Here is a 23008-nt window from a genome sequence, read left to right as displayed (position 1 = left end):
GAACTCTGGGGCCAAAATGCCTTGGTTGGGATCTTATCTTGCTGTGTAATTAACCTCTGTGCCTTAGTGTTATCTTCTGAAATGGGCTAATAATTTGAACTATATTTCACAAGCTGTTATCATTTAAATGAAGTATTCATCAAAGTGCTTGATAGCATGTGACACCCCATAAATATTGGCTATTATATATCTATGTCATTCTTTTCAAAAGCTGCATTGCTTTTATGGATTATATTTATTGCATTTTATGGATTATATATATCCTCTACTGATAGGCACTTACAGAATATCTCCAGTCTTTTGCAACTACACGATCCAGTTAGGCAGAGAGAGGCCCAGGGTCTTGCTCAGGAGTTCAAAGTAAGTCAGTAACACAGGCTGGACTGTAAAGCAGGGTCTGGAATGTCAGTCATGGTCCTTCCCCAAGAGCTGCCCATGGGGATCCTTTGGATCCCCAGCCCAGTTTCCAATCTCTGCTTCCATGGCAGATACTCCTCTGCCTCTTTCTCTCTTTTGTATAAATTTGTTATTTGTTTAATAACATTTTTCTTGAGCTACAATTCACATATCACAAAGTTTACTCTTTTAAAATGCACAATTCACTGATCTTTTACAAAGTATATTCACAGAGTTGTGCACCCATCATCATTATCTAATTCCAGAACATCTTCATTACACCAGAAAGAAACCCCATACTCATTGGCAGTCATTCCTCATTTTACTTCGCAACCCCTGGCAACCAATAATGTACTTTCTGTCTCTATAAATTTGCCATTCTGGACATTTCATATAAAAGGAATTATACAAAATGTGGACTTTTGTGTTTGGCTTCTTTGACTAGCATAATGTTCAAGATTCATTCATGTTGTAGTATGTATCAGTACTTCATTCCCTTTATTACCAAGAAGTATTCATTGTATGGATATTCCCCATTTTGTTTATCGATTCATCAGTTAATGGACATGCAGGTTGTTTCCATTTGGGGGTTATTATGGATAATTCTGTACGAATGTTCACATACAAGTTTTTGTGTGGAAGTATGTTTTTATTTCTCTTGGTATTTACCTAGGAGCGGATTGCTAGGTCAGGTGCTATGTTTAACCTTCTGAGGAACTGGCATTGTATTTTCCAACCTGGCCACACTGTTTTCCATTCCTACAAGCAATATATAAGTGTTCCCATTTCTCCACATTCTTATCAATACTTGCTGTTGTCCATCTTTTTGATTATTGCCATCCTAGTGGGTGTGAGGTGGTGTGGTATCTCACTGTGGCTTTGGTTTGTATTTCCCTACTGACTCATGATACTGAGCAACTTTTCATGTGCTTATTGGCCATTTGTAGATTATTTTTTTTAAATATATTTTTTAAACATTTGTATATATTCTTTGGAGGAATGCCTAGCAGATCCTTTGCCCATTTTTCAATTGGGCTATTTGTCTTTTTATTGTTGAATTGTAAGAGTATTTTATATGTTCTAGATATAAGTCCCTTATTAGGGACTTTCAAACATAATTTGAAACATTTTCTCCTGTACTGTGAATTGATTTTTCACTTTCTTGATGGTATCTTTTGAATACAAAAGCTTTAAATTTTCATGAAATGCAGTTACCTATTTTTTTCTTTTGTCATTTGTATTTTGGGTGTCATGTCATGGAAGAGGTACATTTATGTTTTCTTCTAAGAGTTTTATAGCTGTAGCTCTTAATTTAGGCCTTACTTTAGGTCTTTGAGTTAACTTTTGTGTTTGTGTGAGAAAGGAGTCCAAGTGCATTGTTTTGCATGTGGGTATCCAGTTGTCCCAACACATGTATTTTTTTTTTTTAATCTTTTTCTTTTTTTTAAAGATTTTATTCATTTATTTGAGAGAGAATGAGATAGAGAGAGCATGAGAGGGGGGAGGGTCAGCGGGAGAAGCAGACTCCCTGCCGAGCAGGGAGCCCGATGCGGGACTCGATCCAGGGACTCCAGGATCATGACCTGAGCCGAAGGCAGCCGCTTAACCAACTGAGCCACCCAGGCGCCCCTGTCCCAACACATGTATTAAAGACAATTCTTTCCCCTATTAAATTGCCTTGGCACTCTTTCTTTTCTTTTCTTTTTTTAAAGTAAGCTCTACACCCAATGTAGGGATTAAACTCATGACCCCGAGATCAAGAGTTGCATGCTCCACTGACTGAGCCAGCCAGGTGTCCCTGCTTTGGCACTCTTGTCAAAAAAATCAGTTGAGGGTGCCTGGGTGGCTCAGTTAGTTACACAACTGCCTTTAGCTCAGGTCATGATCCCGGGGTCCTAGGACTGAGTCCCACATTGGGCTCCCTGCTCAGCAGGGAGTCTGCTTCTCCCTCTGACCCTCCCCCCTCTCATGCTCTCTCTCTCTCTCTCAAATAAAATCTTTTTTTTTTATTTTTTAAAGATTTTATTTATTTATTTGAGAGAGAATGAGAGAGAGCACATGAGAGGGGGGAGGGTCAGAGGGAGAAGCAGACTCCCTGCCGAGCAGGGAGCCCGATGCGGGACTCGATCCAGGGACTCTAGGATCATGACCTGAGCCGAAGGCAGTCGCTTAACCAACTGAGCCACCCAGGCGCCCGCAAATAAAATCTTTAAAAAAAATCAGTTGACTGGGGACGTCTGGGTGGCTTGGTTGGTGGATGTCTGACTTTTTTTTTAAAGATTTTGTTTATTTTGGGGGGAGGGGCAGAGAGAGGGGGAAAGAGAGAGAGAGAGGAAGAAAAGCAGACTCTGTGCTAAGTGCGGAGCCCAACGCCAGGCTGGATCTCAGGACCCTGAGATCGAGACCTGAGCCAAGATCAAGAGTCAGACACCCTGGGATGTATGGGTGGCTCAGTCTGTTAAGTTTCTGACTCTTAGTTTTGGCTCAGGTCATGATCTCAGGGTCCTGAGTTCAAGCTCATGCTGGGTGTGGAGCCTACATTAAAAAAAAAATCAATTGACCATAAATATAAAGGCCTACTTCTGGACTCTCAAGTCTATTCCATTGATCTACATGTCTATCCTATGCTAGTCTACATCATAACTGTAGCTTTGTAATAAGTTTTCAAACTGGGAAATGTGAGTCCTCCAACTTTGTTCTTTTTCAAGACTGTTCTGGCTATTCTGGGTCTCTTGTATTACCATATGAATTTTAGGATTGGATTGTCAATTTCTTCAAAAAAGGCAGCAAGGGATTTGATAGGGATATGTTGAATCTATTGATCGATTTGAGTAGTATTACCATATTTCCAATATTAAACCTTAATAAAATAAGCCTTTCCAATATTTAGCTCCATGAACACAGTCAATCTTCCCATTTATTTACACATTCTTTAATTTCCTTAAATGAAGTTTGTAGTTTTCAATGTACATCTTACACTTCCCTTGTTAAATTTATTCCTAAGCATTTTATACTTTTTTGATGGTGTTATAAATGAAATTATTTTCTTTTCCATTTTTGGATTGTTCATTGCTACAGTACAAAAAAACAATGATTTTTGTGTACTGATCTTGTATTTTGAGTTCAACTTTGTTGAACTCAATTATTAGTTCTTTTTTTTTAAGATTTTATTTGTTCATTTGAGAGAGAGAGAGAGAACGAGCTCAAGTGGGGGGGGTCAGAGGGAGAAGCAGACCCCCTATTGAGCAGGGAGCCCAACGTGGGGATCCATTCCAGGACCCTGGGATCATGACTTGAGCTGAAGGCAGAATCCCAACCAACTGAGCCACCCAGGTGCCCCTCATTTATTAGTTCTGTTTGTGTGTGTGTGTGTGTGTGTGTGTGTGTGTGTGTATTCCTTAGGATTTTCTTTCTTTTTTTTAAATAAAGATTTTATTTATTTATTTGAGAGAGACAGCACACAAGTCAGGGGGAGCGGCGGGCAGAGGGAGAAGCAGGTTTCCCGCTGAGCAGAGAGCCTGTCCTGGGTCTCCATCCCAGGACCGCGGGATAACGACCCGAGCGCAAGGTAGACGCTTAACTGACTGAGCCACCCAGGCGCCCCTATTCGTTAGGATTTTCTATATTATATCATATCATCTATGAATACAGTTTTACTTCTTTCCAATCTGGGTGAATTCTTTTTTTTTTTTTTTAATTTTTTCAATTTTTTAAAAGATTTACTTATTTATTTTATTTATTTTTTATTTTTTAAAGATTTTATTTATTTGACAGAGAGAGAGCATTAGCAGGGGGAGCAGCAGGCAAGGGGAGAGGGAGAAGCAGGCTCCCCGCTGAGAGGAGAGCCAGACATGGGGCTCTATCCTAGGACCCCGAGACCATGACCCAAGCTGAGGGCAGACGCTTAACCGACTGAGCCACCCAGGAATCCCATTACTTATTTATTTTAGAGAGAGCGTGAGCACACATAAGTGGGCGGGGGAGGGTCAGAGGGAGAGGGAGAGAATCTCAAGCAGACTACCTGCTGAGTGTGGAGCCTGAACATGGAGCTGGACCTCTCGACCCTGAGATCATAACCTGAGCCAAAACCAAGAGTCTGAAGCTCAATTGACTGAGCCACCCAGGCGCCACCAATCTGGATGACTTCTATATCTTTTTTCTTGCCAAAATGCCCTGGCTTGAACCTCTAGTGGCTAGAGTGAACATACTTGTCTTTTTCTTGACCTTGGAAAGCATCCAGTTTTTCACCATTAAGTATGACGATGTTAGCTGTGGGTTTTTGGTAGATGGCCTTTATCAGCTGAGGAGGTTCTCTTCTACTCCTATTGTGTTGAGTATTGTTATCATGAAATAGTGTTGGATTTTGTCAAATGCTTTTTCTGTACCTATTAAAATGATCATGTGGCCTTGTCCTTTATTCTATTAATATGGTGTATCACACTGATTAATCTTCATGTGTTAAACAACCTTGCATTCCTGGGATAAATACCACTTGGTCAAGGTATATAATCTTTTTTTTAAAATATTTATTCTTTTTTTTTTATTTGAGAGAGAGAGAGGGCACATAATTGGGGGGAGCAGCAGAGGGAGGAGGAGAGGAGCAGACTCCCTGCTGAGCACAGAGCCAGATGCAGGGCTCAATCTCACGGACACAAGATCATGACCTGAGCCAAAACCAAGAGTCAGAAGCTTAACCAACTGAGCCACCCAGATGCCCCAAGGTATATAATCCTTTTTATATGTTTTTATATGTTGCTAGAATCTATATCCATAAGGGATATTGATTGCTAGTTTAGTTTTCTTATGTCTTTGTCTGGTTTTACTTGTAGTGTAATATTGGCCCCATAGAATGAGTTGGGAAGTGCTCCCCTCTCTTGTATTTTCTCTAATAGTTTATGAAGGATTAGTTAATTCTTCTTCAAATGTTTGGTAGAATTTACCAGTGAAGGCTTCTGGGCCTAGGTTTTTCTTTGTGGGAAAATTTTTTAAAAATTTTATTTTATTTAAATTCAATTAATTAACATATAGTGTGGAAAAAAAATTAACATATAGTGTGTTAACAGTTTCAGAGATAGTTTCAGAGGTAGTTCAGTGATTTATCATTTGCATATAACACCCAGTGCTCATTACATCCTTAATACCCGTCACCCAGTTGCCCCATCCGTCCACCCCCTACCCCCAGCAACCCTGTTTGTTTCCTATAGTTAAAAGTCTCTTATGGTTTGTCTCCCTCTCTAATTTTGTCTTATTTTATTTTTCCCTCCCTTCCCCTATGATCCTGTTTTGTTTCTTAATTCCACATATAAGTGAAATCATATAATTGTCTTTCTCTGATTGGCTATTTCGCTTAGCATGATACCCTCTAATTCCATCCGCATCATTGCAAATGGCAAGATTTCATTTTTTTGATGTCTGAGTAATATTCCATTTTATGTATCTATGTGTGTGTGTGTGTGTGTGTGTATATTCTTTATCCATTCTTCTTTATCCATTCATCTGTCAATGGACATCTGCACTCTTTCCATAGTTTGGTGATTGTGGACATTGCTGCTATAAACATTGGGGTGCAGGTGCCCCTTCGGATCACTGTTTGTATCCTTCGGGTAAAAACCTAGTAGTGCAACTGCTGGGTCACAGGGTAAAATTTTTTTATTATTAATTTAATCGCTGTATTTGTGGTAGGTCTGTATGATTTCCTAGTTTGTACATTTCTAAAATTTGTCTGTTTCATCTAGGTTATCTAATTTGTTGGCGTACAATTGTTCATAGTATCCTTTTAAAATCTTTATTATCATTGTAAGATTGGTAGTGATGTCCCCTCTTTTATTTCTGATTTTAGTTATTTGAGTCTTCTCTCTTTTTCTTGGTTAGCCTAGCTAAGGGTTTTTCAATTTTGTTGATATTTTCAAAAAGCCAACTTTTGGTTTTGTTGATTTTCTGTTGTTTTTCTAACCTCGATTTCATTTATTTCCACTCTATATTATTTCCTTCATTCTGCTTGCTTGGATTTAGTGTACTCTTTTTGCTCTTCTTTTTCTGGTTTGTTAAGGTGGAAGATTAGGTTACTGATCTGAGATTTTTAAATATATATATATATATATATAAACATTTACAGCTATAAATGTCCTTCTATGTATTGCTTTAGTTGCATCCTGTATATTTTGGTATGTTGTGTTTTCATTTTCATTCATCTCAAAGTATTTCCTAATTTTTCGTATGATTTCTTCTGTGACCTTTTTGTTATTTCAGGAATATATTGTTTAATTTTCACATATTTGTGAATTTCCTAAATTTGCTTCTGTTGTTGATATCAGAGAACATACATTGTATGATTTTAATCCTTTTAAATTTATTGACACTTGTTTTGCAGCCTAACATCTGATCTATCCTGGAGAATGTTTCATGTATATTGAGAAGAATGTGTATTCTGATGTTGTTGGCTAGACTGTTGTATAGATGTCTGTTTCATCTAGTTGGTTTTCCCTGCCTCTCCGACACAGAAGCAGTAAAGTTACCTCAGATTACACCCTAACACTCCACTCCCACCTAGTCTTGCCTCTGAAGCCAAGAAGCTGTTGTGCTTCCATAATAATAATAAAAGTACCAATAACAGTCAATGCTTATGTAACACATTCTGCCAGGAACTCTACATTAAAATCACTCACTGAATCCCACCACAGACTCACCTTTGTACCCCGAGCAGCTGTTCCTCAGTGTAAGTGGCACTTCCCTCACCCTGTCGGGTTGCATTCCACTCATGCTCAGACTTCTTTTCCTTTTGCACTTTCATGCAGTTACAGCACCCACAGGGATCATGACTTTTAGGAAGTCTATCTTCTGGGTATTTGTTTCTTCTAACTGCATCAATGTAAGCTGCAAAGCAATAGCCCCTCCGTTAGGCCTCAGTCTGATCTGCAATTAACTTTGCTACCTGCCCTCGCTATCAGGGAGGCTCCTTGTGGCCATGAGTGTGAAGGCCAAACTACTGACATCATACTGACTTTTAAGCATCCATATAAAATTGAATGAACATCTTCCTTGAGAAAATAATATAGTAAATACGGAGGCAACCATGAAAAACTTATAATGCTAGAAATATGAAGCATAATAATGTCCACCATACCTACAGTGGTCATTCAACAAATAATTTTGAGTCAGAGCCAGAGAAGGGGCTTAAGAGGCATCTCCTCAGGACCTTGCCTTTCAAAAGGTGTCTACCTTTAGTGCAGTGGAGGGGGAAGCCTATTTTTCTGTGATCCATGGTCAGAAGTCACATTGCTCATAAAATAATTTGTTGTTGTTGTTGTTGCCATGCTTCCCACCACTAAGATTTAAAGTAGGGGTGAGTTCAGTTCTTTTAAACTAGCAGGTATAGAACAACACACTTGGCTAGATATATGGGTAAGACCTACTTCTGACCACAAAGGGGTTATAGTTTAAAGGGAGAAGATTCGATTCATCATAACACCTGGAGAATGTAAAGAGAAGGCCATAGCAATCCAGTCAAGGAAGGCAGAAGACTCAGGTCCTGTCTGGAGGATCTGGAAGAGGCTTTAAAAATGTCTCTCTCCTGCCTAAAATCCCTTAGTGACTACCCACTGCTCCTTGTCCAAATTTCTTATAGGCTCAGCCTGCCTCTGCAGCCTCCTCCCTCACCACGAGCTCTTTAGCAGCCTATGCTCTAGCCACACCAAATGCCTTTCAGATCAGCAATGCTTTCTCTTTTCTCTGTGCCTTTGCACATGCTGTTCCCTCTGCTTACAACATTCTTCCTCTAAGTCATCCTGACTAACTCCAAAGCATCCTTCATGTCATCATATGTCACACTTTCTTCCTGAGGCCTCCTCTGACACCCAGGCTGTCAGTGTGCTTCCCAAACCTAAGACCTTGCTGTGTAGCTCAGGACTTAGTGGCTCTGTTTCGTAATTGTCTGTCTACCTGTCGAACTCCCTCAATGGATTGTGAGTTTTGTGATCTCAAGGGCCCAAGTCTGTCAGATCCCTACTGCACGATCAGCATAATGCAGGGTACATAATAGGTATTCAATCAATACTCTTTGCTTGACTGCAGGATGGAAAAGGCCGGCCTATCGGTCCTGATGTGGGCTGCAGGAACAGGACCAAACGGAGATTGAGAGTCAGGCGGCCTACTTGGGCGGAGCGAGGATAGGGGCCGGAAAAGCAACCTGTGGGAATCCGCATCACCCTGCTGACCTCCCAGCCACCCTGGCACAGGCGGGACCTGACCACCGCGGGCCCTAAGCTGGGCACGGGCCAAGACGGGGCGGGGCTGGGGGCCGGAGGCAAAAAAGTCATCACGGGTACTCTGGGCTCCTAGCCAGTTCCTTAGCTTGAGCCAGCGCTCCTGATTTTCAGATCCCGGCCCCTGCCTGGGCGGTCCCCCACCTAATTCGGAACCCTACTCAGGCTCAGCATCTCTTCATAGGCCTCCATCCTTCACCTCAGGCCCAGGGTCTCAGCCCTCAGTAATCTCAAGGAGCTCCATCCCTCTCCCAACTCTGCCCTGTCCCACCCTCCGGCAAGGACCTGGTACCTTCGGTCCAGCGCTCTCCGCTGCCCAGAGTCGCAGCCATATCGGTTCCCAATCAGCAGGTCTGCGGAGCCTCCCCAGCGCCCGAGGCTGAAAGGGACGGGGCGAGAAGCGCGGGGCATGCTGGTCATTGTAGTCCAACTCATAGGAGCCGCGGGACATTGGACTACAACTCCCGGCAGGCTCCGAGGGAGGGGCTGTTGGAGTTGTAGGGGCGTGTGGGGCTCGACCCTTGGAAGTGAGGTCTGTGGAGGTTTGTTGCTGCTGGTTGACTGCTGGGCGACTGCGGACCACACTTTTACTCGTCTGTAGCGTGGGAATAGTGGCTTCGGCCTCACCTAACACTGGGGGCATTCAGGGAGGCGCGATGAAATCCTGCCTGGGAAAGGTTTTGCAAACTAGAGGATCACAGTATGACTATTCATCTCAAGGATGTCCTTTTAAAATATATGCTAATGCCCGTTCTGTGCAAAGTGTATGTTTGGTCCTGGAGATTGAGAGACGGGTTTTGGGGATGTGAACCCAATCCTGAGATTTTAAGAACCAAGAAAACAGAAAAGTGAGGTAGATTTATGTAGAGGGCAGTCTGGGTATGCCCCTCTTCGTGCGTTTGCTTTGGCACAGCACCATTCGAGGGACCTCTGGGGTCTAGGGGTAGAGAAAGAAGAAAGGGGCAGGTGTTGGAGCCAGCATTAAAGCCCCTATCTTTGCTGTTCCTTATCCTTCATCCATCCCATCCTACTCCAGGGCACCTCTGAGACTTTTCTCTTCTGTTCCACCCCACTCGTTTCCGTGGCCCATTTGCTTGTTTTCTGAAGGCCCTACGGAATTAGTAAAAGGAAAGTAAAATATTCCTGCGTTTTCCCACTCAGGTCTGCATGGGGCCTAGCAAAGAATAAAAGCAATTCTCATAGTGCCTTACTGACTCGTGCCTGCGGGTGAATTGGGATGGCCAAAGATCAGGTTTCAAAAGTGAAAAATGATCAATTCATTCCAAAACAAAAAATTACTTAGAATTCATTGAGATCTTACCCAGGAAGAACACATCAGTATGCCAACTATGATACCAAGCAGCAGCTACTTAGGCATTTGGGGACTGGGAGATGATCAGCTGGAGACACAAACTGATAGGGTAAACTCCTCCAGTTGTATGCAGTTCTTATTCCTTCCCTGCAGTTAGTGGTGGCTCTAGGATATATGAGCATCAGTATGCTAAGGAAGCCACTTGTGCTTTGCAGACAAGGGACCTGATCAGGGATATACATTAGGTGATTAAACTTAAGAAGGAAATTTATTTGGTTTTGAGAAACTAGACTGCTCTAAAATATGGACAGGGGAAGGCGGGGTATGCCTTAAGAGTCTAGGGGCACAGGGCTAAGGTCTGGAGGTACTCAGAAATGTCAGAGTGCTATGAAGTGAGAGGTATCTGATTGATAGTGGGGGTGCTAGAGCACTGTGGGGAGTAATTGGATTGAGAAGGGGTACTGTGAATTATGGGGCTACTTAGGAGTAGAGTCCAGGTTCAAGAATGCTGAACAAGATTTGGGAAGTTGCAGCCTTTTGGAAATGTCTGGTACCTCAACAAACCTTTTCCATTGTCCTCTGAAACCTCACTCCCCACTTTTTTTCTTAAGACTCATTTAGTCCTAAATCAGTAAAAAATGGCTTAGCATGGTAACCTTGTCAGATATTGCCAGCAAACATACCCTTTAGCTCATTTACACCTGAATTAACACTACTAGATGAATGTTTCTATGACTGTAGCACTAAGACTAACTTAGAACTCCAAACCTCAACATTTAGAACACTTCTGTGCCAGTTTTGGCTTAAGCACACCAACCACTCAACAAAACAATTCCCACTATCAAATTCAGTCTCTGTGTCTGTTAAAAGAGGAAGCTTTGGGCTCAGAAGGTTCAGGATGGAGGTGCCCGGGGAAAGTAACCAGCAGGAGGAGTGAGGAAGCAACTGGGAAGGAAATAAGGGAAGAGAATTTGGGAACTCTGAGGTGGTTCTCAAGGAGAAGGACGTAGGTATAGAAAGAAGTTCAAAGAGGTGATAAAGGACGTCCACAAATCCAGAAGGAGACCGCTGAGCAGAGCCACACGATGTTGTCCAACAGATTCAAATTGAATTGATTAGTACTAGCCTGGCTTTAGGAAATTATATGCATGTACTAGGCCAAGGGGCCTGCAATGATCCTTCATCTGCTAAATCATTTTACTGAGAGCTGGCCTCTGATTTCTATCAGTTTTCTCTACTTTTAGAAATATTTGTTGAACTGTAGTGAATTTTTGCTGGTGATACTGAGGTTTGCCTTGTGCCCTATATGATTGAGATACTGCCCCATTTATCCCTGGAAGAAAGATACTGAGTAAATGTTCCCTCTGTCCAACTGGGCCTGTGTGCCTGAGCTGGTTTGTTGGTTGCCCTCCTATAAGATGGGGAAAGAAGCAAAAGAAGGACCCTTTACAGTAACCACCCCACCCCACCACCTGTTCCTGCTTTGGGGCCATCTAGTCCTGTGTTAGAATAGGGAGGAAGCTGTCTTGTAAATGGCCACCATCCTGTTGTCTAGACATCAAGGAAGAGATACTGTCTCAGGGAAGTTGCAGGGGCTGCAGAAGGCTGCACTCGGATTTCCTATCAGAGGTGGGTTCTTGTATTTGCATATATAGTAGGATCCTCTAGCAGAACTCCTTCTAAAGCAGTTTGCTAGAGAATTAAGTGAATTCATCCTTGCCCCCTTCTCAAAGGAAAGCTATTTAGCAACAGGAAAAGCAACCTGGCTAATGAAGAACTGCAATGTCGGTTTCTGGGTAAAAGCCATCCAATCTCATATTCATACCAGTTCACACCCTTTCCCCCGCATATAAATACCTTATGACTAACAGCTCATATCTGCAGGACATTGTCCAGAGTCAGGGGGAAGTTTGTCTTAGAATGGAGACATCAACTGAGTTACCTAGAGTGAACCTCATGTTCTTGACCTAATTTGTCCAGTATGATAAGCAGCTGAATGAAGTGCCCATGGCAGCCAGAATAACAACAACAATTCAAACAGAATCTAGTACTTCTAGACATTGTTATGTCACCTGGAGAGTTCTATCACAATGATGGATTTTTTTGTGTGTGCTGGAACTGGCTAGGAAGTCGTGCTTTTTGCAGTGTGGCTTAAATAAATATCTCTGAGTTATTTTTAAAAATGCTGTCATATTTTAGGGGCACCTGGGTGACTCAGTTGGTTAAGCATTTGCCTTTGGCTCAGGTCATGATCCCAGGGTCCTGGGATTGAGCTCCCTGCTCAGCAGGGAGCCTGCTTTTCCCTCTCCCTCTGCCCCTCTCCCCAAATAAATTATTTTTTAAAATGCTGTAGTATTTTTTAAAATGCTGTAGTATTGCTGTCATAGGTTGGAAATAGACTCTGAGACTCTGAGATTTGCGTGCTGAGGGTTTATTGGTGAGTGCTCCTGGGAACAAGAGCTGTGAGGAGTAAGGGAAGCCGGATTGGACAGAGGGGGAAATTGAGGCAAGAGGTCTAGGTCTTTATCCCACCCCCATCAACCAGTCATCAGCCAGCTATGAGCCCTCAGCAGCCAATGCTCCTTTTTTTTTTTTTTTAATTTTGAGCAGCCAACACTCCTAACAGCTGGGGAAACAGCGCGTTGACCTTGAAGTGAGACCTGGGTGGTGATACTCCACATTGTCTGCTGCAATTGCCAACTAGTACTTCTGCTTCCCACATGTCTCCACATTTACTATTCCATTTTACCTACCAAGTAGCTACCAAAGGCCAGTTAGGAATCATTCTTCCCTCAAGACACAGGGAAATCTTTTTTTTTTTTTTTTTAAAGATGACAGAGAGAGAGACAGCAAGAGTGGGAACACAAGCAGGGGGAGTGGGGGAGGGAGAAGTAGGCTTCCCGCGGAGCAGGGAGCCCGATGTGGGGCTTGATCCCAGGACACTGGGATCATGACCTGAGCCGAAGGCAGACACTTAACGACTGAGCCACCCAGGCGCCCCAAGACACAGGGAAATCTTAAGTCCAGAGAATGTAGAAGACTTGCCCAGACTCACCTAAGACTTGTCTCTGGCTTCCACCCAGGGTGATCTCTACTCAAAAGATTGTGTTCATTTTTTCTTACATCTAGAGTTTATAGAACTGTAGAATATAAGAACCAGAAAAGATAGTGAAGACCAAATAGTCCAGCCACCTTGCTTTAAAAGTAAGAAAACAGGCTGGGAGCTGGGGAGTGATTTTGCCCAGCTGCACAGCTCAGCCTGTGATGACAATTCCTGCCCTCAAGAGCCAGTTTTTATGACCGTCGATGTGCTGGGCACCATGTACCAAATAGCTACAGAGGTGACTAGATTTCAAGCCTTGTCCTAGAAGATTTTAGAATCCAATAGGTTTCTTCAGTCCGCTTGAATAGTTGCAAAGAAATTGTTCCAGGCTTTCTCTCTCAGATCATCTCGCAGAGTCTAAATCCAGAAGCAAATAGCATATTGTTGCACGTTGTTCCGAATGTGTAAGCTCCTTGTAATCTGAACTGCCAACTAGCAGATACTTATAAAGTTAACCCCTCTGTGCAGACACACACAGGTGACTCTTCCACTGAATTTTCCCCAACCAAGATTCATTTCCAAACCAGTGTCATGGTGGAGATTTCTAAGAAAATGAATAACTGCTTTTCCTCCTTCCCTTTAAAAGACTTAAGAGTGTTTGTCACCCTTTATTCTCTTTCTAGGACACAAAGATTACAGCTGTATGGGGTAAAGGGGGTGGGTTTTGGCTTATGAAGTCACAGACCTACCCCTGTTCCAGACCTCCCCGGTGTTATTCCAATAGCTAGGACCAAAGCGAGGCATGTCTACCCTGAGGCAGGCAGAGGACATCTGCCCTCATATTACTCAGCTCTCCCTGCTGGACTTCCCTAGTCAGAATGCGCTGTGCCTCTCATGTTCTCACTCTCCAGGTTCAACACGTCTTTACTGGTGACGAATGGTCACTGTTTCCAGCTCCCTTTCTCTCTCCTCTCTTGAAGCGATTAGTCCCTCAGGACCTCATTCCTCCTTAATAATCCGGGGGAACTGAGGCAGACCTGACAAAATGTTCAGTCTACCTCGCAGGTTGCTCGGAGAGCTCCCCACAGGGGCAGAAACTTGGATCCATACCTTGCCCAGGAAAGGAGACCCCGCAGCTGCTAGAGCACCGTTAACAAACACGCACGAGAGCACAGACCTTAAAAGAAATTAGACCGTCGGCCAGAAAATAATTTTAATGCAAAGTAGCAAAGGCCACTCCACTTTGTCATTTTCCTTGCTCTTGCTCTCCAGACTCCCCCTTCCTGTGACGGTGAGCAGGTGGGAGGAGCAGGCTGTGTTTCCAGAGTGGCTGCCCATATGGGAAAGAGTCTCTCATACTGGCAGCTTGCTCCTAGATCTGGAGGAATGCCAGTGTCCTTTTAGATCTTGGAGTAAGTGTGAAATAATAAAATAATTTATATGTGGTTCGTGCCTCTACCACTTCCATCGCCTTCCTCTTTACAGACATAGGGCAGCTGCGTCATCCTTTGACCCATGGGGACCCAACATTGCTTCTAAAGAACCTGCAAAATAAATACATCATGAAAAAGGGTGACTTCTCGGGAGTGGCGGGTTAGGGAAGAGGAGAGCAGAGCCTGCATCTCTGAAAGTATCTCCTTTCTGGTTAAGGAACTAGAACCTGAAGGTAAGAAAAGGAGAGAGAAGGGAGGAAGGAACCAGGAAAAATGTACCTTCTCTGCTGTGGGGCATCCTTTGCTGTTATTCATGTTGATATTCTTCATGGAGATCAGGGTGATGCTGTCTTTCTCTCCATTGGCTGTAGAGCAGCTGGGGGTAAGAAAGGAACATGGGTTGTAAAATGGAGGAGGAGGAGGGCAATGGGGTGGTCAGGCAGCTGTGGGGTTAAGTGTTGGAACTTCCACCTTTGTTTCAATAAACCTGTATTTTGGTGGTGGACCCTAATGAAATGGGAGTGTGCTTGGAAGCCTAAAAAACTTGTATATAAATCTTAGTTTTTCTACTTGCTACTTGCGTGATCTTGACCAAGTTACAACCTCTCCAAGTCTCAATTTGTTCAAATGTACAGAATGCAGTGTATCTGCCTTGAGGAATTGCTGTAAGGATTTGAGATAATATTATAAAATACCTGCCATAGTGCCTGGCACATACAAGATGTTCCTTAAATATTTTCTTATTTAAAGGGTATATTAGAGGGGCGCCTGGATGGCTCAGTTGGTTAAGCGCCCGACTCTTGGTTTCAGCTCAGGTTGTGATCTCAGGGTCATGAGATCCAGCCCTGCGTCGGGCTCTGAGCTCAGTGTGGAGTCTGCTTAAGTTTCTCTCTCCCTCTTCCTCTGCCCCTCTCCCCTCCTCTCTCTCTTTCTCTAAAATAAATCAATAACATTTTTTTAAAAAGCGGGGTATATTAGAATCTGAATTCCTACATTTTTCATGAGGGAGTTATAGAGGCTTAGCCCACAGGCTGAAGAGTTCCAGTTCATCTCCTGTCTCCTGATTGTTTCATTTTAGGGTCGTCCCTGTCCTGCCCATCCCTAGTCCTGGCCTCAGTGGTGGCTGTCAAGATTCCATGCATGCTTGTGGGAGCATATGTGCAGAAGGTTGGAAGTATCAGTTCTTTTTTTTTTTTTTTAAGATTTTATTTATTTATGTTAGAGAGAGAGCAGGGGGAGGGATAGAGGGAGAGGGAGAGAATCTCAAGCAGACTCCTCACTGAATGCAGAGCCTGACATGGGGTTTGATCTCACGACCCTGAGACCACGACCTGAGCTGAAACCAAGAGCTGGATGCCCAACTGACTGAATCACACAGGCGCTCCAGGAAGTATCAGTTCTCTCTTGGAGTGGGGGACTGAGAGGTCAGATAGATGATTCCTCCCTTACACCTCTGACAATCTTACCTTTCAGATAGCCCCGGACTCCCAGGTTTCTGGGGATCTGTAAAATATTCAAAGGCACAAATTGGGGGTCACATGCTGTAACTCAGAAGCCCACCCAAGTGGACTGCCCTTCTGTCTCATCAGTGGTGCTTATGTGCCATTCTTTTCCTAAACTCCAAATGTAGCTCTTGGTCTCTTAGCAAAGAGGGGCAAAGGGGGGCCCTGAGTGGCAGGGCATGTACCTTCAGACTCTTTGTTCTTCCGACACTTAAACCTTAGACTGACCACACTGACTAGGACGATCACCACAACCACCAGGATGACAATGAAGCTGATAACACCTGAACAGGGAAAAGGACAGGGTAAAGGTGAGGCAAAGGAGGGTCAAAAGGGGGCAACAGGAGTCCAAATTCCCCTCCCAGCAAAGTGCTGTGTAGATAGGCTCTGAGAGCAAAGTGAATTCCCCTTCTCTGCTGAATGAATGAGCTCTCAGCCCACTACCCCTGCCCAGAGCGAGCTCCACAGCCCTGCCTCACCCTCCCATAAGAACATGGAACCCAGCAGAGCCCAGAAGAGCTGACTGGAGGGCCAGTGGAGGCTCCTTCCTACCAGGGCCTTCTTCATCAGCCAAGCCCTCCTAGAACAAATAGGTGGGATTTAAACTTGTGTTTCCAGATCCAGAGTCCAAGTTAGTTCTTGGTTCTACCACTCTTCCCACCTTCTCCCTCTTACCAAATGCAGCCACAGTGAGCACCGTCTCTGATGTGGGGCTGGGCAGGATGGAAGAGTCTTCTCTTGTCCTCAGACTCATGGTGGTTGATATGGGAGTAATATTTTGAGAAGTGTCTGAAATGGAGTGGGGATGGGTGCATCAGTGACGGGACTGGGATGGCCCACCAGAGAGAGAGAAAGCTAGCTCCCCTCCCACTTCCCCAGGTAAAGAACTCAGAAGGAGCTCATGCCCTACAAAAAAGACTTCCTCCTTGCCACTCAGACCAGATCTCATGAGGATGGAGGTCGGAACTGGGTAATGTGGGATCAGGTGAACGGCATTGCTGGTTGCTCATGTTACTAGCTCCAGGGGACTCCAGAAATTCAAGATGGCCCCCCTGCAACCGTTAATCTCTTCCCACCATCCCCTTGGGGCCCACTTATGCTCCAGAGATAGGGAGCCAGGCTGGGCAATGTAGAGCAATCTGTGTTTTTGCCAAAGGTTTAAGTGGGTGGAGAAAAGCTCACTGGATGTTTATCCCCAGGCACCGATTTAATGAGGCAGGCTGCCAGTTAAGGGACACAAGTTTCTGGCCCTCTTAAAAAGTAGTACTATCACCCATCTCTTCCCCTCTTCAGCTCTTTTTTTTTTTTTAAGCTTTTATTTTTAAGTAATCTTTACACCCAACATGGGGCTTGAACTTGTAACCCTGAGATCAAGGGTCACAGCTCCAGCGACTGAGCCAGCCAGGCACCCCCTCTTCCACTCATTGTACTGCAGGTCTGATCGCTGTCCGTTTCCTTATCCATCCCTGCACTGCCAAATAAGTCTGTGAGTATAAAAAATTCCCAGAGCCAAGGGGTAGGATGAGAGAAACGGTCAGGCTGCTGTGCTGGGCCTATATGCCATGAACCAGCAGGTCCACCCCCTCCCAGCTCTTGCCCCACATTGGCATGTGAAGGTCAACCTGCCCCAAAGAGTGTGTGGCCCTGGCCAAACGCCTTTTGCCTCCCTTGCCATCATTTTGAGTTCTACCTCTCCCTTTCCCCTCCATGCCTTTATCAGTCCCGAGTCCATCCAGGCTCCTTTTGCCTTCATTGTGACCAGGCCCAAGGCTGTGTCTCTACCTCCCACCAAACCTCTCTCATCCCCAAATCAGGCTGCCACTGATGTGGATCCTGGCCCTGTGAGGCCTCCTTGTGGGGCAGATCCTGGGTCTTCTGAGGAGGTGGAGAAGGACCCCAACCAGACATGACCCCATGCTCTTGACCCTCAGCCCCAGGTACTCACCAAGTCCTGCTGTGTACTTCTGTGTCTGGGACTGAGTCAGGCCCAGCGGGGACTGGGAGTGACCATCCACAGTACTGGTGCTCGGTGTCACGGGTTTCCTGGCTACCATGAGGACCTGTGAGGCCTTCTCTGGAGCTGCTGTGGATTAGGAAGCATGGGTAGGCCTGCTCAGGGCCTCAGCCAGCCTGTACGAGGGGGCCTCTTTAGTCCAAAATCTTCCTTTTCTTTACTGCTTTCAGTTCCAGAAGGAGCCATCCTCTCTTCTAACTTTGGGCCTTTACCTATAAAGGCCTCTGCCTGGAAAAGGTCTCCCTCCCACCCTCCACCCCACACTCCTCATCTGGTTAACTCCCTCTTGGGCCTCAGCTTCCAAGGTCACTCACTCTAGCATGTCTTCCCAGGCTCCTGAGTCTGAAGCGGCCTACGTCTGTGTCTGTCTTGGCCCTTGCAGCCCTTTCTGCTTATGCTCATCACAGCCCTTTCCCACTGCTTTGTAGTTGGCAACATACGGTCCTGTTTACTTGTCTGTTCCCCCACCAGTCTGTATTCTTCTGTAGGGCAGCAACTGTGTCTGCTTCCTCACTGGGCCCTCCCCAGAGGGCATCTGGATCTGAGCAGCAGAGTACCTGGGGTCCCAGTGCTGGCCAGAGGGCTTGGGCTGCTGGGCTCTGAGGAAGGGCTGTCTCCTGCAAGGACAGAGGCAAGGGGAGGTTGGAGGGGGCAGGCTGGGTGACACCACAGTCCCTTGCCCACCTGAGAACCCTTGGGCTCCAAGCAGATCTGAAGGGCTGGGCAGGGGGCCGGGCGGGGACAGGGACCTGCCCCTCCGCAGCCACACTCACTCACCTATGTTGGAAGAAAGTAGCTTTGTGGTTAGACTTTGATGGCTGAAGGCTCCTGAAATAAATCATCTGAGGCTGAGGGTCACTGCTACGTATAGCTCTGTCTCCCTCTCTTCTTCCCTATAGCCTGAGTTTTCTAGTCTTTCTCCCTGCCCCCCCCCCCCGCCCCCACCAGCCATTTATCTCTGTCCTCTTCTGAGGCTCATTAGCCTGGGTCAAGCTGGACTCAGCCTTCGATGTCCTGAGACCTCTGGCCCCGGCCCCCGTGACCTGAGCTCTGTGCTCCTCTTGCCCTTCCTAAGCTGCCAGGCCTAAATGCCAGAGTAGGCCCCGTGTGTTTGATCTTACCCTGAGGGCGAGATGTCTGCATTGTAGTGGGCTGGGAGTGGTGGCCTGCAAGAGAGAGCAGAAGACTTTGACTCACTTGGTGAGTCTCTTGCCCAGCACAGAGCCCACAGAAGAACCCAGGCTTTCCAAGCCCTCCGTGCTGGAAGGCAGACACACTTGGCAGAGGGCTGCAGGACGTGGCTCTGGCTCACAGGGCTAGCTTCCTCTGAAACCACCCACAACTCAATAGCACCATCACCACCACCTCATGGTTCAGTGTCCCAGAGTCCTTTCCTGTCTCTTTAATCCCACATGGGTTTTATGCCAAGCTGATAGGAGGTCAGGGGAAGGTTATTTCAAACTAGTGATTTGTCCAAGGACAGAGGGCCAGTGACCTGTGACATCTAGATAAGGACCTAGGACTTCAGGTTCTTGCTACCCTACCATTGAGCCATCCATTTCTCCCTGTGAATATTGTCATCTTGGTCCTGCCCCCAAGGGAAAGGGATGGAAAGATGTGGTGAATAAAATGAGGTTAGGGATTGGGGTTGGTATCTGGGCTGTCTCTCTGCCCGCCCCACCCCCCAGCTAGAAGGAGGGGTGCACACAAGAAGCGAGTCTGAGGTATATATAGGGGGCAGGAAAGCTCTAGAACATGTGGCCAATTTTACTTTCATAGGCAGAGGCTACTTCAGAAATGGCCCGTTGTTAGCCAAACCCAGGGAGGAGCCAGTTACCAGGAGGCCCCAGTCAGAAGCCCTCATTGGCTTTTTTGTATGGACACGTGTACGCCTGTGGGCCTCTGGGTCCATGTGTACGTGTGCTTGTGTGCCCCTCTGTGTGTCCCCTGTGTGTGTGGGACCTGAAAGGTCAGGTTGTGTTTGCTCATTTTCCACAATGAAATCATTCTTGAAACCTGTGAACAATGTGAAAGGAAAACAACGTGGGGAAGTGGAGCCGCCCAGCTGGGTTCCCGTCCCTCTGCCACGGCTGGGACCGCAGCCTCTGGCCTGGCCTTCGGCCTCCCAGGCCCCCGTCCACAGGGAAGTCCCAAGCCTGGGCCTGGGTGAGCCGAGGTGGCCGCAGCCAGGGCCTTCCCAGCCTGCCACTCTGTTTATTTTCCTTAGCCACTGCCTTCCTCCATGGGGCTATCACTTTGGATGGTGTGGGTTTAATGGTTTCCAAACCCAAGCTTGCCCAAACCCTGGCTGTGTTTTTCCAGGTCACCAGTCTCTGGTAGCCCCACCCCCGGTTTGGGTGGGGACATCAGAGGGAGATTAACACTTGTAGGTGCCCGAGGCTAGAGAGAACTCTGCCCAGCTGTAAATGACCCTGGAAGAACACCTTTCAAGGCACAGCCTGAAAACACCCGGCAGTTACTGATCAAGCGTGTCCTAGGTACCATCTGCGCTCTGTCAGGTTGTAACGTTAGCTTTTAGCAAGTAGCCACAGTGCACTGCCTTCCTGCAGATGTGGAAACAAAATTAGGGTCTCGGAAGGAGTTCCAAAGTCACAGGCTCCAAGTGCCAGTACCCTGTTCTCTGTCTTCTGGCCCTGTCCCCCTACCAGAACTTTCTGTCACCAGTGGATTCCTCTGTGAGTAGGGGAGAGATTTCAGGAACATCTGTTTCTGCAGGCCAGGGTATCTCTGACCACTGGGCCTGCAGACAGCCCAAGAACCCCACAACCCCGGCCACAGAGATTCTGATTTTCCTGCCTCTCCTCCCTAATCCCTACCTGCTTCATGACCTTCCAGCTTCTCCTTTCTCCCTCACCACCACCCCCGTCCCCTATTTTCCTCAGTAGCATAACTTAGCAGTTAAAAAAATCACAGATTTTGGAGTCTGACAGGTGTGAGTTTAAGTCCAGACTCGACCGCTTTCTCTCTGACCTGGGCCCCTTCTTTAAAATGCAAATGGCGGGCGCCTGGGTGGCTCAGTTGGTTGAGCGACTGCCTTCCGCTCAGGTCACGATCCTGGAGTCCTGGGATCGAGTCCCGCATCGGGCTCCCTGCTCAGCGGGGGGGTCTGCTTCTCCCTCTGACCCTCTTCCCTCTCATGCTCTCTGTCTCTCACTCTCTCTCTCAAATAAATAAATAAAATCTTTAAAAAATAAATAAATAAAATGCAAATGGCTTTCATACCTCATAAGTGCTTGTGTGGATAAGAAAATTCATATAAAGCGCTTAACCCCATGCCTGACAGACAGTCCACGCTCAATATATGCTAGACATTTTTATTTTTGCGCCATTCTCTCCAATCCTCCAAGTTTCTGTGTATCCAAGTCAAGTCTCCTTGTGGGCCTGATTAGCTTCAAAAGGGTTCCTCAAGGAGGATAGTAAGTGTGCTGAGATTTTGCGATGATAGATGAGGAAACTCGCAGGGCAAGGGGTGAGCATGGCTTATGCAGAGTTTACCCAGGGCATTTCAAGCCCTGCTGCTTGCCTGGACAGTGCCCTCTCACGAGTCTCGCCTTTTAATCTCCTCTGCCATTCCTGTGGTTTCTACAAGAGTCTAGCGCCGCCCCCCCCCACACACACCAGGGGAGAGCCACCCTCTCTCCCCGTCCAAGCATTTTGCACTCTTTGCTGCTGCCATGAGGGCAGGCTCATAAGTCTCCAACAGAGGACTGCTGGAGAGTGAGGTGGGGGTGGGGAAGGGATGACCAAAGGGAAGTTGCTGCCCTGTGAGTCAGAATCTCCTGGATTTCTCATGGTTCCCAGCAACTGCTCCCTAATTAGAGGACCCCTTCTGAGCGGCTTCACACTTCATCAGCTAGCAGAGTCCAGTCTCAGAGGTGTTATTTCCAGTCATCTCCTCTGGGTGTCTTCTCACCCAGCCCCCCACCGGGCGAGGGTGCTGTGTACATCCTCTCTGATAAACAGTTCTTTGTATCTAACCTGAGTCCCTCTGGCTGTGATTGGAGCTTCAAGTCAACATTTGGAATTCCCAAGCTGTTACTCCTCATGTGAAAGAAGAATAAGGATCACCTGTAAAGCCCAAGGTGCAGACAGTTTTGTGCTAGAACACCCTGGAAGGAGCTTTCTGGCCTCAGTCTCATGCCAAGAGAGTCACTTCCCCATATTTCAGGAGGCCAGCCTCTGTGGGGACCGCGGTTCACCCTGGCAATTTTCCCACAAAAGGGTTTAACCACATCTCGACTTTACCTTCACTCAGTAATGACCCCCCTCACCCCCAATTCAACTGGGTCCCTTCATGAGAAGGCTCTGGAATTTCCCTTGGGCACGGGCCTGGATGGAGAGCATATGCCTCGTCCATGGTGAAGGACGGACAGGCACCCAGGACTAGCAGCTGCGGGAGAGGAGCTGCTGAAGCAGAGAGGCAAGTGCCTCTTACCTTGGAGTAGGAGGAAGCCAAGGATGGCCCAGCACAATGGCGTTGCTCCGACGGTGCCCATGTCAGCCGGGTCTGTAGCGGACAGGCAGCCGCTCCACGGTGGCTCTGTCCATAGTGGAGAAGAGAGGGAGTGCTGGGGCGGGGTGGGGGGTGGGGTCTGGCTCTCCAGGAGCTTCCTGTCGAAGAATAGAAGGAAACAGATTGGGACTGGCTCCAGGGGCCCTGCTCAGCCCGGCAGCCCAGATGAGGATGTAAGGCTGAAGCAGCAGTGACCGTGTCCGGGGCTCTGCCCAGCCTGGGCTAGAGCTACTGGGGTGTCTATCCTCCAGGGCCTTTCGACAAAGATCAGCGATGGCCGCGAGGCTCAATGCCCCCTCTCTTCCCCTCTGAGGGGGCCATCACGTCCCTCCACACACCGTCTGGAGGCTTTTGGAGGTTTTCCTGGAGTCTAACTGCCCCATACTGTTTCAGACCAGGTCCCCCTCTCCCATGATTGAGCCCTAAAGCTCGGCCCACCAGCCATCCATGTTCTGTAGACGCTGAATGCTTTCCAGTCCTCTCCCTCCTCGGGGCTCCCAATGCAAATGGGAC

At 46.5% G+C, this 23008-nt stretch overlaps 3 protein-coding genes across 8 annotated transcripts in view; 1 reads left to right on the top strand and 2 right to left on the bottom strand.

The window, feature by feature from the left end:
• Positions 1–14067, bottom strand: part of DNAJC18 (DnaJ heat shock protein family (Hsp40) member C18) — a 28841-nt gene extending 14774 nt beyond the window's left edge. The window contains exons 1-3 of the mRNA XM_081825729.1: positions 13025–14067; positions 8950–9036; positions 7083–7269 (exon numbers count right to left, since the gene is read on the bottom strand). Of these exons, the coding sequence (XP_081681855.1) occupies positions 7083–7269; positions 8950–8989 (227 nt within the window). The 5' untranslated portion in view covers positions 8990–9036; positions 13025–14067. The remainder of the gene's footprint in view (positions 1–7082; positions 7270–8949; positions 9037–13024) is intronic.
• The window catches only part of SMIM33 (small integral membrane protein 33), a 69754-nt gene that overhangs the window by 9488 nt on the left and 37258 nt on the right, over positions 1–23008 (top strand). The gene's annotated exons all lie outside the window — the stretch shown is intronic.
• ECSCR (endothelial cell surface expressed chemotaxis and apoptosis regulator) lies at positions 14212–22560 on the bottom strand. Of its 5 annotated transcripts, none has more exons than XM_081825737.1 (10): positions 22418–22559; positions 19083–19127; positions 18739–18789; positions 18519–18578; positions 17893–18027; positions 16623–16736; positions 16133–16231; positions 15912–15948; positions 14725–14821; positions 14212–14556 (listed from the first exon to the last, which is right to left on the bottom strand). In XM_081825737.1, the coding sequence occupies exons 1-10, from the start codon at positions 22476–22478 to the stop codon at positions 14548–14550; spliced, it is 708 nt and encodes a 235-aa protein (XP_081681863.1). In that variant the 5' UTR covers positions 22479–22559; the 3' UTR covers positions 14212–14547. The 5 variants fall into 5 exon arrangements, with proteins under 5 accessions (XP_081681863.1, XP_081681862.1, XP_081681866.1 ...); XM_081825736.1 differs by having other exon boundaries at positions 17893–18030; positions 22418–22558; XM_081825740.1 differs by lacking the exon at positions 18739–18789 and having other exon boundaries at positions 22418–22560.

This window comes from Leptonychotes weddellii, chromosome 7 (assembly GCF_054177405.1).
Source record: "Leptonychotes weddellii isolate Sample4059 chromosome 7, ASM5417740v2, whole genome shotgun sequence".
In the NCBI taxonomy this organism is placed as follows: domain Eukaryota; kingdom Metazoa; phylum Chordata; class Mammalia; order Carnivora; family Phocidae; genus Leptonychotes; species Leptonychotes weddellii.
This window is presented reverse-complemented; position numbering and strand designations above follow the sequence as displayed.